This window comes from Balaenoptera acutorostrata, chromosome X (genome assembly GCF_949987535.1).
Source record: "Balaenoptera acutorostrata chromosome X, mBalAcu1.1, whole genome shotgun sequence".
In the NCBI taxonomy this organism is placed as follows: domain Eukaryota; kingdom Metazoa; phylum Chordata; class Mammalia; order Artiodactyla; family Balaenopteridae; genus Balaenoptera; species Balaenoptera acutorostrata.
Genome location: NC_080085.1, coordinates 107,628,011 through 107,642,873, shown reverse-complemented (window position 1 = coordinate 107,642,873; position 14,863 = coordinate 107,628,011). Strand labels below are relative to the sequence as shown.

Genomic DNA, 14,863 nt, shown 5'->3' with positions numbered 1-14,863 from the left:
AGAGAGAGAAAACAGAAATGATAAAGTGAATGGGATGTTCGCAATGTTAATAACAGGTGAAGTAGGGATAAAGGCTATGTGGGTGTGCTTTGTACTATTCTTATCTTTGTATCCTATCTGTAAGTTTGAAATTACTTCCAAGTAAAAAGTTAAACATATTACATGGCCCAAATGTTTATATACAAATAATTTAGGGATTCTTAGTATATTAATTACAATTCATTTTTACTTTTATGTTTGAAGTTTCAACTGTAGACTATTTCTTGTTTTTCCTAAATAGTTTTGACCTGCTTATATTGAAAGAAGTGGTGCAAAAAATGGCAGGAATAGAAATTACAGAAGAAATGACAATGGAGCAACTAGAGGCCATGACTGGTGGAGAGCAACTAAAAGCTGAGGTGAGAATTGCTCTTTTTGTTTAGTGACTCAAAATTCAAAATGTATGCATGCTCCCTTTTAAAATCGCATCAAAAAAAATAAAATACTTGGGAATAAACATCACCAAGGAGGTGAAAGACTTACATGCTGAAAACTACAAAACATTAATAAAGGAAATTGAAGATGATTCAAAGAAATGGAAAGATATCCCATGCTCTTAGATTGGAAGAGTTAACATTGTTAAAATGGCCATGCTACCCAAAGCAATCTACAGATTGAATGCAATACCTATCAAATTACCCATGACATTTTTTACAGAACTAGAACAAATAATCCTAAAATTTATATGGAACCATAAAAGACCCAGAATTGCCAAACCAATCCTGAGGAAAAAGAACAAAGCAGTAGGCATAACCATCCCAGACTTCAGACAGTGTTACAAAGCTACAGTAATCAAAATGTACGCATGTTCATAATAAAGAATTTAAACAGCACATAAGTACGTAAAGCTAAGTGTCAAAGCCATACATACCCTCCTCTTACAATCGCCCCCACCTCCCTTTTAAAAATTGCGATATACTAGTTATTTTAACCTTTTTAAAAAGCTGAAACAAAGTATAAAAGAGAGTAAGTAATACATCTGGAGGGAAATAAATATCAAATCTTCTGTGGTCCTTGATACCCCAACGGGCATAAATCTGAGCATAGTTACTCTGTTGTTGACTCTGCTCCACACTGACTGAAGGATAATCCTTTATAAGGGACTGCATGGTAGAAAGTGGAAAATATGTAGAAGTTTAAAGACAGTTGACAGTTATCTTTAAACCAGTGACTAAAGCCAGTGGCAGTAATAGTGTCCGTAAAATAAATTTGTAAAGAGAGGGAAGGAATGTAGAGTGTGTGGGTTTGTTATCTTCAGGATTGTAACCAAACCCTTTCTGTGTTTTTTCTTCAAATCAGATGGCATGTGTTATGTACTGGTACACTGGTAAAGTTATGTCTTCTCTTTTGCAGGGTGGTTACTTTGGCCAGATAAGAAACACTAAAAAATCCTCCCAGAGATTAAAGGATGCACTATTAGACCATGATCTTGCTCTTCCTCTCTGTTTGCTTATGGCTCAGCAGAGGAATGGGGTAATCTTTCAGGAAGGTGGAGAGAAACATTTGAAACTTGTGGGAAAGCTCTATGATCAGGCAAGTTAAAGTGGCCTTTGTGTTTCTGTGGGTTTTTAAATCTTGATAGTGGAAAATATAGAATGTGATACAATTTTAAAAATGTCATTTTGCACATCATATATATATCATATATGTTATATACAATATATAATATGTAATTATATAATTATATATATAATAGACATTCTGGAAATTGGGACTCTTTCTGTGCAAATTATGATATTTAAGAGATGGATCTAGGGGACATAATAATATGTATAAGGTTTTCAGTTAAGTAGATAACTTTAAGTTGTTTGCTCTCATCTTTTCTGATCTCTGGAAATCTGGAATTTCAGCCACAACAAAGTAGATATGATCTTCATTTATAAAATATATTTTTAAATATTAAGCACCAAAACCTATGGTTAGCCTACAAAATGTGTTTAACTATCACCAACTATATTACAAGGAAATAAAAAACATCACGCATATTTTATAAAGTTTTCAACTTTTAAGGGCCAAGAAAATTGACTTGCATATACATAAAATTGTTCTATGTGATTTAGATAAATATATTCTGCTACTAAAGGTGGTGAACAGTAGCTTGGAACTTGAGACCTTTGTTGACTATTAAAGTCTTAGATTAGTCAACTTTTCAGGACTTGGGTATCTTTTTTGTAATATGATTATATGATTAAGTTTGTAGATTGTCTCCAAAGTTCTTTCAAGTAGTAAAATTTGAATTCTTAATTGTTAATCAAAATATTATTAAAATATATCTTAGTCATTTTGGAAAATGTTATGTTGGTTTAGTAAAATGGTAGCACATTTGTGATTTTTGTCTTATTTTTTAAATTTAGTGTCATGATACCCTGGTACAGTTTGGTGGGTTTTTAGCGTCTAATCTAAGCACAGAAGATTATATAAAGCGAGTGCCTTCAATTGATGTGCTCTGTAATGAATTTCACACACCCCATGATGCAGCATTTTTCCTGTCTAGGCCAATGTATGCACACCATATTTCGGTAAGTATAAGTATCTTTGCTGCCATTCAGGAATGATTCCACATTACTACTTAACTTTTATTTGTAAATGCATTTTAATTTGACATAGATATAGATTATGAGAGAATTGCTCTTTTGTTAATACTCAGCTCTGCACAGTGGGCAATGAAAATATCCCCTTTAAAAAGTAAGTCTTACTAGTTCTATAATTTTACTGTTACTACACCACCAGTTGTCCAAGTTGATGTCTTATGGGCCCTCTAGAACTATAGTTCTCCACCATTAGTGCAGCTCATCAGGGAATTATTAGAGAATCACCAAGGAAGGATCTTAAAAAAAAAACTCAACCCCATGTCCATAAATTCTAATTTAGTAATTTGAATGGTACCTGGGGATTTTTGTTTTGTTTTTGTTTTTTTAACAAGCACTAGATGATTCTGATGCAGGCGAATGTGGTACGTCATTCTGAGAAACACTCCTCTTGAATACAGAGACTCCTGTTTCCTCAGTGACAGTATCACTGTCAGATAGTTGACTTGCTATTACACATACTGCCTTCAAAGAAATAAAGACTGACAGACTTAACCACCCCCAAACATTCTAAATACTCTTGCACTCTCTGTTGTGTAACTTCTAGGAAAGGTATATTCATGGCTCTTGTTTTATTTCTCTCCACCTAAATGAAACAACTGAAAACAAACAACAACAAAAAGCAAACTAGAGCCCTCCCAAGCAGGGTATCCCGTTAGTGACTGTATTGAAATTCAAGTAAGGATGTGGGGGAAGAGGACACAACCCTCCCTCCTTTTCTCTATCTGCCACCTGGACTCTTCCCTTTAAAGCAGTTACCTCTAATAGGAATTTACTTTTCCTTTTCCCTCAGGGCCATGGTCAGTACTCTGTTTGGAAACTGTGGTACTTCCCCACTCTGACTGGAGCCCAAGCATATTCTTCATTTTTCTGTAGGCTTAGATTCTGGCCCTTCTGTTTATCTGTTGTTGTTTTTTAAGTCTGTACTATGCAAGGCTTTCACTACAGATTTTGGGGAAGATCTTGTTCCCTTATCTTTAAGTAGGCTCCCTTCTTGTTCCCAGTGGGGATACAGGGCTGTGTAGTAGAGTGGGGGAAAAGGTGCTGAGAAATTTGGGATCTAATTGATCATTTAATCAACCATCAGCTGTTAGTGTTTACTTATCAACTGCTACAGTCTCACACTTAACCTCTAACAACTAGCTAAATGTTAATTGATTCAGTTATCACTTGTAATACTGTGCTGTACTCTCTAGAGGGAAAAAGGGAATAAGGGAGTAGGATTAGGCTTCTTCTCCTTTAGACTCTCTCAATCCAGAAAATTGTTATGCTCTCTTTGTGTAGTTATGTTTTGTGTTGTCGCCCCACCCCACAGTAGATCAGTCTCAGCTATACAACAGGGGACCTGATTTCTTGAAGGACTGAGGTGGGAGAATTGCTTCATCTCAGAAATTCTGACCTGCCCTGTGCTATACTGAGAAGTGACACACTAATCAGCGCTATTGAACCCTAGCAAACAGGAACACCTGGTTGCCTGAGGTTGGCTGAACTTTTCCAGGTCAGAAAATGGAGCAGGTCATTCATACCAACAGCTACTTTTTCCGTAGCCTGTGTAAAATATTGTGTCTTTGTCATTTAAGAGATAAAAACATCTAAACAAAGAAATGTCATTTTCCTTTCAAGTTTGAGGAGAAAAACAGAGAACTATACAGAGGTGGCTATACAACCAGATCAGGGGTAGGCCACATGCCACCCCCTGGAAAGGGAATTCCTCCACAACCTTGGTTACACTGGATTGGGCATCCAGGCTTTCCTAGGGATCCTTACTTTTGCCTCTTGGGTGAAAGCCCCTCTTGAAGAACCTTTGATGAGAGAGTATGAGTATTAGAGGGCTGCTAGGTCCCTTCCATAAATTGACTATTGGCAGGCTCTCATGGGAATGATTTAGCCAACCAAACACTGCTCACATTGTTAGGCCAAAAGCTTTTTGAACAGTAATTAGAAGTACAGCAGGGAATTCCCTGGCGGTCCAGTGGTTAGGACTCTGCACTTCCACTGCAGGGGGCATGGGTTCGATCCCTGGTTGGGGAACTAAGATACCGCATGCTGCGTGGCACGGCCAAAAACAAAAAAAAGTACAATAACAGTGGATATCATTTCTATTCCGTAGGTCTAGTTCCCCAGGTGACTTTGTAGAGCTGTTATACTTATCCATTTGACTGAAGATGTGAGCTTGAAGAAGGGTTAAACTGACTTTAGGCAAGGAAATATTTGTCCTAGGCAAATATGCAGTATAGCCGCCTTTTCTGATCAAGCCTATTTTTCTTTTTCAACTAGATAGGAATGAGGGGGGTGCCTGGAAATAGAAGTCACAGATTCAGAACCAAAGGATTAGGGAGACTGGGGCTATCATATAACACTGTCATACCTATAACCTAATTTTCAGTTTTAATTGCTGAGAGCCACCTTGCAACACTGGTCTGAAAGAAAGGCTTTTCCCCTAGTTCATATTCTAAATATGACCAAATCAGGTAGATAAGCTATCTTATGCAGGTAGTTTCATCACTGTTTTATTCTGAGTTTTGTTAGAACCTCAACAGATGTCTTTCCGTTCACATAGATTCATATTAGTTGCCTTCAGTAGGACCCACCCTCAAAAATTTAAAAGCCTTTTCTTATCCCAGCTACTATTCTCTCAGGTCTCTGGTGTAATTGGGACCTCTCTCCTAAGTAATGTTCTTTATACTTATAGCTTTGCCACCTATGTGGCCTCAGTAGTTACCAGCATGCTCTCTAAAATGGGGAAAACAGGAGATAATTTTTCCCACTTCTAAGATAATTGTATGAGTCTCAGAGCCTGCTTGAGACACCTTGTAGAACAAAGAGTACTTGGTATGCCTTCAATCCAGCGAGCCTGGGGTATGGAGCACTCAGGAGGGCCGGCAGCTGGACTGTAAGGAGCCAAGACTCTTCTCGCCTATCACGATGCAGAACTGGAAGTGGAACCTTTGACTTCAGACCTTCTAGTTCTGGGTTCCATGTTTAGCACAAACTGTAAATGATTTAAGTGCTTTCTAGCATAAAGAAGAAGCTAGTTTTAGATCTCCTCTTAGGTTCATCTTCAGGGATGATGCCTAACCCAGACAGTTTTCTGGGTGAGAGCTCTTTCGTCTCACAGAGACTGAAGGACATGAGATAATAGCAACAACTCCACTTTGTATTGTTTTCTTTTTTGTTTGACACACATTCTATGAACTAATATGTAGTCCCTCCCATTGTACTAACAGATTCTTTTTCTCATACAATTAAGGGTATGGCCTTCCTCTGACTCTCCCCCAAATTAGGATAAACCAATCAGGCCAAAAAAAGCTGTGTTTCAGTCAGTTCCCACATGCTTTAAACTCCAGTATGCCATAGCCATTCAGAGAAAATCATAATTTAGCTTAGCAATAGGGTTACCAGTTGGTCCTGGTTTGCCTGAGACTTTCCCAGTTTTAGCACTACAGTCTTGCATCCTGGGAAACCCCTCAATCACTGGAAAACCTGGACAGTTGGTCCCCCTACTTAGCGATCTTATGGTAACGTTCTCATAACCATTCTTTGTGTTGATCCAGCTTCTTAATTGACAAATTGTAACAGATGATAGGGGCTACATGTAGCGATAAAACATTCTGTTTTGGTTGGCTGTTACTAGTTCCATTCTGCCTCTTTACTAGTGTTAAGACCCTCTACTTGGTTCCCTTGAATATCTCAAAAGCAGGAGTGGAAACCCTGCATGTTCAATCCTTGATGCAACAGCAAGAGAGAGTAGGGTGGGGGAAATGGACAGGGGGCCCACATACCCTATTCACTTACTCAACAGGTCAGATGCAATAAGAATCTTCAGAAAAGCTCATAGTAAGCACATAGGGCTAAATATTGAAACAGCTTCCAGGGATGATTTATCTTAAAAGAAATGTTGTTGGTAAGAAATTAGAATTCCTACAACAGTTTTGATTGGTCATCTTCTGATTCTTGAAAAGGGAACCTAGGTTTTTATACTATGAAAATCAGTGCTATAAATTATATTGTATGTGTGTGTTTTTACTTTTTATCTCCAGTCAAAGTATGATGAACTTAAAAAATCAGAGAAGGGAAGTAAACAGCAACATAAAGTTCACAAGTACATTACATCATGTGAAATGGTGATGGCTCCTGTCCATGAAGCAGTGGTTTCCTTACATGTTTCCAAAGTCTGGGACGACATCAGCCCTCAATTCTATGCCACATTCTGGTCATTGACAATGTATGACCTTGCAGTTCCACATACCAGCTATGAACGGGAAGTCAATAAACTTAAAGTCCAGATGAAAGCAATTGATGACAATCAGGAAATGGTAGGTTTTTGTTCTAGTAGCTCAAGTACAATAACTTCATGGTATTGATTCAACATTATCCATACTTTGGAATTGTATTAGCTCAAATTCCTATCCTGTCGTTACATAATGTTTTTCTAAGTGGTTTAGAGGTTATCTCTCCATGGGTGGGGCAGGGGCTTGGTGAGTACATGCAGGTTATGACCAATCAAAAGGTATTTGAGGGCTGTGTTAGCAACTTAAAATGATCTACTTAACTCCAATTGCAAGAGCAATAGGATTTCCCAAAGGAGAATTCTTTAGGAGAAAGCTTTATTGAAGAGGTGAGTCTTGAACTGGATAGGCCTTGAAGATAGGTTAAGTTTGGAAATATGGGGGCAAACTGGCGACTGTAAAGCTTCAGCAAAGGTATGAAGTAGTCTAAGGTTTAAAGAGACCACTTTTACTGTGGCGATTGGGCTTAGTGATAAATTTGAAAGGTGAGGTTGGGGCCAGGTGATGTAGAGCAATGAAAGTTAGAAAGGAAGGCTTGAGGGACTTCCCTGGGGGTCCAGTGGTTAAGACTCCGTGCTCCAAATATAGGAGGCCGGGGTTTGATCCCTGGTCGGGGAACTGGATCCTGCACGAATGCCGCAACTAAGAGTCCACACGCAGCAACTAAAAGATCCCGCGTGCTGCAACGAAGATCCCACGTGCCTCAACTAAGACCCGGCGCAGCCAAATAAATAATTATTTTTTAAAAATGCACTTTAAAAAAAAAAAAAGGAAGGCTTGATAAAATTGAGAACTATTTTAGATTCCTCAGTGGGGAAGCGATAATGGTAAAAATGGTACTTTAGACAGATTGCTCGTGACAGTGATATGAAGGATACGTTTGATAGGGCAAGGGACTGGCATTAGGCGGGAGACCAACTAGGTGGCTTTTTGGGTAATTCATTATGAAGTACTGAGAGCATAGACTATGGTGGAGGTAGTGGGAATGCAAAAGACTTGTAAGCAGTTAGAATATTGGAACAGAGAAGGAAGGAACAAAGATGACTCCGTGCCTCAGAGTAAAAGTACCAGTGTTGAGAAGGTATCCTGTTTTGATAGTGTACGAAGACTGACTTTGTCTCGGATTTGTTGAATGGAGGTCAAAGCACATCCAAGTGGACTCCTGAACATCCCTGTTGAAGTAATTAGTATAAGATATCAGCATTTATCTCTTCAAATTTTTTAATTAAAAGAAGGAGAGGTGATGTGCCTGTAGTTAGAAAAGTATCTAACTTATACTTTGTAGCCTCCAAATAAAAAGAAAAAAGAGAAGGAGCGATGTACTGCCCTTCAGGACAAGCTTCTTGAAGAAGAAAAGAAACAGATGGAACATGTACAGCGAGTGCTACAGAGACTGAAACTGGAAAAGGACAATTGGCTTTTAGCAAGTAAGTTGTTGGAATTGTTACATTTCTGCCACTGCTACATTAAAAAAGCAAACTTTTATAACTTTGGAGGTATTGAAGTGTATTATGTTTGTATTTCAACTCGGTGTTCACTATCCCATTCTTTGGTTATTCATTAACGCAGAGTCGACTTCACATGTTCACTGAAGGAACAGATTTAATTTGCTGGTGAAATTAATTAACTTAAAACTACAATATTGGCAGCTTATCATTCAACTTTTCTGTATAAAATCTTATCTCTGGAGAAATTATAGGTAGAAAAATGTCCACAGAGTGAAAATGAAAGTCTTATCCCAGGCATGACCTTTTGGTTACAAACTATAAATAGTTTGTGGTTTTATATCATTCTCTACACTAAAGTTTATGTTGTCATGTTTAGTGGCCTTGAGGCACTTGAGGAAGAAGTTTACCACTTAATATATTCTTCCCTTATTTTTAGAATCTACCAAAAATGAGACCATCACAAAATTTCTACAGCTGTGTATATTTCCTCGATGTATTTTTTCAGCAATTGATGCTGTTTACTGTGCTCGTTTTGTTGAATTGGTACATCAACAGAAAACTCCAAATTTTTCCACACTTCTTTGCTATGATCGAGTAAGTTCTTTTTATTGCAACCTTTAAAACAAAGTCTCACACAAAGATAGCTAAACATTATATATAATCTATAGAGGTATTATTGTGTGTTTGGTTAAAAGCATGAACTCAAGAGCCAAGTGCCTGAACTTGAATCCTAGCTCTGCTACTTTCTAGCTATATGATCTTTGGCAAGTTTTTTTTAACCTCTCTGTGCCTCAGTTTTCTATCTGTAAAACGGGATAATAGTACCTGCTTCAGAAGATTGTTGTGAGGAATAAATGAGTCACTATACACAAAAGCACTTTGAGTAGTGCCTGATATGTAATAAGCACCCCTAGTTAATCCATTAACTCAACATTTGGGTTTATATGTTTGTCATAATAGGTAGAACTCTCTTCTCCATTTTTAACCTTCACCCCCTCAGGAAACAACGAAAAAGCTTACACTTTTGCACATATATAAAAGCAGGGATGCTTTTCAATATGGTCACATTCACAGATTTTTGCATCTGGCTTTTTTCATAATAATAAATAGCTGCATTTTGTGGTTTAAAAACATGATGTATGTTACAGCCTCTCAGCTGCCTATTTCTAGTTTCTATCAGCCTCGCCTCTGCTTACTGTCCCCTTAACCCCAGTAATATCTATGGCTAAGTCTTTGTTAAAGAAGTTATGTTGTAATAATAATGATAGTGTTTTTCTTCCCTCATTGTAAATCAGCTTTCTTTATAAAAGTGGTTTTTTTGTTGTTGTTGTTATTGTTGCTTTATGAATGTGCTATTTCCTCACAAAAGCCAGAATCTTTAAAGGTCTCTGGAATTGTGAATATAAAAGGGGAAGATGCATTTTGACTAAACTTACCTGTTTAGTTTATTATGATTTGCTATTACATGATCTTTTAATATTTTGAACTAATTTTGACCTTGATTTGTTTTTATTTTTCACACATTGTTTTCTGTAGGTTTTCTCTGATATAATTTACACAGTTGCAAGCTGTACTGAAAATGAAGCTAGTCGATATGGGAGATTCCTTTGCTGCATGTTAGAGACTGTGACCAGGTGGCACAGTGATAGAGCCACATATGAAAAGGTATGACAAATACTCTTACCTTTTACCCATTTACCATGTATATAATGACCGCTTCCAGTAAGCTCTGGGTTCAGTTTTAAAAGGGAAGCTGAGGCCTTCCCTGGTGGCGCAGTGGTTACGAATCCGCCTGCCAACGCAGGGGACGCAGGTTCGAGCCCTGGTCCAGGAAGATCCCACATGCCGCGGAGCAACTAAGCCCGTGCGCCACAACTACTGAGCCTGCGCTCTAGAGCCCGCGAGCCACAACTACTGAGCCCGGGTGCCACAACTACTGAAGCCCGCACACCCTAGAGCCCGTGCTCCACAATAAGAGAAGCCACCGCGATGAGAAGCCTGCGCACCGCAACAAAGAGTAGCCCCCGCTCACCGCAACTAGAGAAAGCCCGCGCGCAGCAATGAAGACCCAACACAGCCAAAAATAAAAAAAAAATAAAAATAAAATAAATTAAAAAAAATAAAGGGAAGCTGAGTTTAAGATTCAGTTGTAAAACAATGTATAAAATTTAAGCACAATTCATTATTAAAAAAAGCTATATTTTTATCCTATCTCAAACTGACATTTCAAATTAATGTCATTGAATAAGGTGAATCTTTCTGTGAAAACTACCTATCGTTCAAAATACACATTATGTTTTCACATGGAATCATTAATCTAGTCTACTTAAGTTTCAGCTTCCGCTATTTTGGAGGACAGAATTTTTCTTTAAAAGTGACAGCCTATCTTTTGCCCTTAGGAATGTGGAAATTATCCAGGATTTCTTACTATATTACGGGCAACTGGTTTTGATGGTGGAAATAAAGCTGATCAATTAGACTATGAAAATTTTCGACACGTTGTACATAAATGGCATTACAAACTAACCAAGGTAAGAAAAAATTGTATTTCTCAAAGGTGGTTTTTTCTCTTCATACTTATACTTTTTTAATAACAGATCTTAAAATGTTTGTTGTAGGCATCGGTACATTGCCTTGAAACAGGCGAATATTCTCACATCAGGAATATCTTGATTGTGCTAACAAAAATACTTCCTTGGTACCCAAAAGTTTTGAATCTGGGTCAGGCTTTGGAAAGAAGAGTGCATAAAATCTGCCAAGAGGAAAAAGAGAAGAGGCCAGATCTATATGCATTGGCTATGGGGTAACACAATTATACTTTAATGTGATTTATGAGACTAGATTACAGAAGGATTCTGAAGACTTTAAAATGTCTTACAGTGTTGAAGTTTATCTTCTGCCTTACTTCAGGAGATTATGGGAGATTATGCGATCATGTTCCCACAGGCTGGTGAGAGTTGTCACTTCTGATTATCAGCTTCCAGTCTATACTGGATGATAGTTTCAAAAATCATATATAGTATATCCTGGTTTGGAGGAAATGTAATTTTATCATCAGTTGAGTTATCAAATCTTCAATAGTGGAAAAAAGGCATTTTAGTTGAAGGATTAGTTTACATTGAAATTTTTAAGAAAGCATCTAGGTTCTCTTATAAAGACATTCAAGAACTTACTGAAAATTAATATTTTTTATTCTCTGGAATCAAGTAGCAGAGTGAATAACTTGCTAATTTTATTCTTTTAAACCCCATGTTTGTGCCTTTTGATTTGTATTTGTATATTTAAACACTTTGTGCGACTTTCAGCTACTCTGGGCAGTTGAAAAGTAGAAAGTCATACATGATACCTGAAAATGAGTTTCATCACAAAGACCCCCCTCCGAGGAATGCAGTTGCCAGTATACAAAATGGGCCTGGCGGTGGGCCTTCTTCATCGTCAGTAGGAAGTGCATCTAAATCGGATGAAAGCAGTACCGAGGAGACTGGTATGCTTATTTGTAGAAATTTATAAGTAATACATTTTGTTTCAGCAAACTGAAATGTTTTGTATCACATGACAAGTAAAGTGCTGGCTTAGTGTTACTTTATTATTCCCTAAGTAGGAGTATGTAACTGTCAAGAAGTGATCAGCCCTTTGTTTCTTTCTGTCTAGTCTCTATAATCATTTTGCTGTGCAATTGTAGCTTATTTACATCTAGGGGCTTGTCAAATAAAACCTTACCTTTATTTCAGATAAATCAAGGGAGAGATCTCAGTGTGGTGTGAAAGCAGTTAATAAAGCTTCTAGTGCCACACCAAAAGGGAATTCAAGCAATGGAAATAGTGGCTCTAACAGGTAGGAACACTGTGCTGTATGTCAAAATTCTGAATTCTTATATGATTAAGCAACCTCATTAGACATGAATGACAGAGGGTGATAGATGAATACTATGGAAGTCATTTTTGTTGGACTTAGAAATTTTGTCTATACTGCTATTTTGATGATGTGCTTACCATTCTCATGTTTCGTATAATGCTGAGACTGACTTTGTTTCCTCTGCTGGGATATGCAGGGGGAATGTATGTGGTGAAGTTAAAAAAAATTTTAGGATTGAGTGTTTGCTGTGTACAATCTGGGTAAGAATAATTAACATGAGAGAAGCCTACTTATTTAGACCAGTGATCCATCCAGCCAAGTAATCCAGTTCCTGATCGTAGCACCCTTGGTTGGCTTATGGGATAGTTTTTGGTTGTTACTTTGTAATCCTCAAAGGTTATGAACATGTACAATAAAAGGACCTAACATCACTTTAATTATTCTTTTTTAATCTGCTATTTGTGAATTTGGTTATTATTTACTGGATAAAGAAGTACTTCCTTTTTACTTGTCTTAAAGTTGTCCTTTAGTTTTTAAAGGGCTACTCATAGTTCTAGAATTTTTGAAGTCAGTAAGAAATGCTTTATGATTTATAACATTGAATATATTTTATGACCATTTGTCTTAAAATGTCATGTTTTTATTCTTAAGCAGCAAAGCTGTTAAAGAAAATGACAAAGAAAAAGGGAAAGAGAAAGAAAAAGAGAAAAAAGAAAAGACTCCAACTACTACTCCAGAGGCCCGAGTACTTGGTAAAGATGGTAAAGAAAAACCGAAGGAAGAACGGCCAAGTAAAGATGAAAAAGCAAGAGAGACGAAGGAAAGAACACCTAAGTCTGACAAAGAGAAAGAAAAATTCAAGAAGGAAGAAAAAGCTAAAGATGAGAAATTCAAGACCACTGTCCCCAATGTAGAATCAAAGTCAACTCAAGAAAAGGAAAGAGAGAAGGAGCCATCCAGAGAAAGAGATATAGCAAAGGAAATGAAATCAAAGGAAAATGTTAAAGGAGGAGAGAAAACACCAGTTTCTGGGTCCTTGAAGTCACCTGTTCCCCGATCAGATATTGCAGAGCCTGAAAGGGGCAAGTTTGATTTATATTTGTTTACCTTTGGTTGTTGTAATATAAAGTTGGTTCTTGTCTTGTTATTATGGCAAGTTATCTAGGGACTTTAGTAGGGGGAACTAATACCTGATAACCTTAGAAGTTGGTGATTTTTTTTTTTAAGTGTGTGGAAAAAAGTGGAAGCATACCTTATTGTGACTATTTCTTTTCATCCCAACAGAACAAAAACGTCGCAAAATTGATACCTACCCTTCTCCATCACATTCCTCAACAGTAAAGGTTAGTATAGCCTGAGGAAGGCAGCGTCCATGTTAGGCTCACCTGTTTGGAATACGTGTCCTGACTTCCTTCAAGTCTTGTGCCAAGTATTCACTGGAGCCACTGGAGGTTTTATATTGCATTAGAAAATGAATTTTTTACATATTGGTGGACTGATATTTTTTTCCTATTGAGTATTTTTCTTATAAAAATATTAAAACTTCAAGGACCTAGCACTAATTTTGTAGTGTTTCAAAGTGCAAGAGAAATTTTACCCAGAAGTGCCTCACTGCTTTAAGCAGTCTTTTTTGGAGTGCAATGGTAGCTACAAGCAAATGAATCTTTTCAGCAGAATGAAGCCTATTTTTCGGCATAAATATTGAAGAATATATAGCACTGAAGACTTCCTGGATGATACAGGATAAACAAGATACCTCTGAATTCATCAAGCTTCTTGATGAGCATCATACCGATGTGTGCCTTCTAAGAAGGAGTCTTGAAAGGAGTTCCATTTTAAAGTCTCCTTGGTGATCAGTTCTCCTGTAGTTGTGTATATTCAGTGAGCATGCAGCTTCTGTTGTATCTTCCCTTGGAGGTTTGTTTATACCCATTGGGTTCCCAACAAGTTGAACCTTGCGTTACGATAAAAGCAGATGTGGCATCCAATCCTACCACCCAGCAAAGAGAAACCCCAGGCATTCAACTGCAGCACAAAATCGTGGGTGTAGCCTTCTTGAAGACTCAGGGTAGCCATTCCTTGCTCCATATTTAATTTTAATTCTAAACTCATCTAATTTCATGGAATCTTTGAATTTGCAGTACGTTGAACTTTTAAACCTGTGAGTTAACTAATTCTTCATCAAGAGCACTGTGGTTGAATACTGTAATTGATTTCATTTTCTTTCTTTTTTTAAATGCTTTTTTTTTTGTGGGAGGTATGAGATTCATCGTTAGAGGCACTTTGCAAAAACAAAAAGTGATTACTCTTTTATAAATACATTTTGTTTTCTTGTTAATGTAATGCCACTGAGTTTTCTGGCTAGGATAAAATGTGTATATATTTATGGTGGAGTCACAAGTAAAGGAAAATTTGAAACCTCCCTATTAAAGAAAAGCTATGAAAATATAAGGCAATATTGTTCTTCCACAGTGATCTCCACTATTTTAAACTTTTTGTGGAGAAAAAATATTTTGCTTTCTTAAGCCTCTTACGATTATCTGTAGTTTAAATACAGTGTTATGAAAAATGTGGCATTGACATTTATTTTAAAATTCTGAGCAGAGAAAGATTTTTGTCTGTTACAATGAGTACATATAATTTA

The 14,863-nt window shown here is 37.2% G+C and overlaps 1 protein-coding gene across 10 annotated transcripts in view; it reads left to right on the top strand.

Moving 5' to 3' along the window:
* Positions 1–14,863, top strand: part of THOC2 (THO complex subunit 2) — a 105,499-nt gene that overhangs the window by 74,251 nt on the left and 16,385 nt on the right. For 7 of the 10 annotated variants that reach the window (XM_057537830.1, XM_057537828.1, XM_057537829.1 and 4 more), the window contains 13 exons: positions 281–398; positions 1,393–1,572; positions 2,394–2,558; positions 6,668–6,943; positions 8,202–8,343; positions 8,801–8,958; positions 9,901–10,029; positions 10,764–10,895; positions 10,983–11,167; positions 11,670–11,848; positions 12,096–12,198; positions 12,871–13,301; positions 13,504–13,562. In XM_057537830.1, the coding sequence (XP_057393813.1) occupies positions 281–398; positions 1,393–1,572; positions 2,394–2,558; positions 6,668–6,943; positions 8,202–8,343; positions 8,801–8,958; positions 9,901–10,029; positions 10,764–10,895; positions 10,983–11,167; positions 11,670–11,848; positions 12,096–12,198; positions 12,871–13,301; positions 13,504–13,562 (2,257 nt within the window). Of the gene's footprint in view, positions 1–280; positions 399–1,392; positions 1,573–2,393; positions 2,559–6,667; positions 6,944–8,201; positions 8,344–8,800; positions 8,959–9,900; positions 10,030–10,763; positions 10,896–10,982; positions 11,168–11,669; positions 11,849–12,095; positions 12,199–12,870; positions 13,302–13,503; positions 14,288–14,863 lie in introns of all 10 variants that reach the window. The other 3 variants (XM_057537831.1, XM_057537825.1, XR_009006607.1) reach the window with 2 other exon arrangements.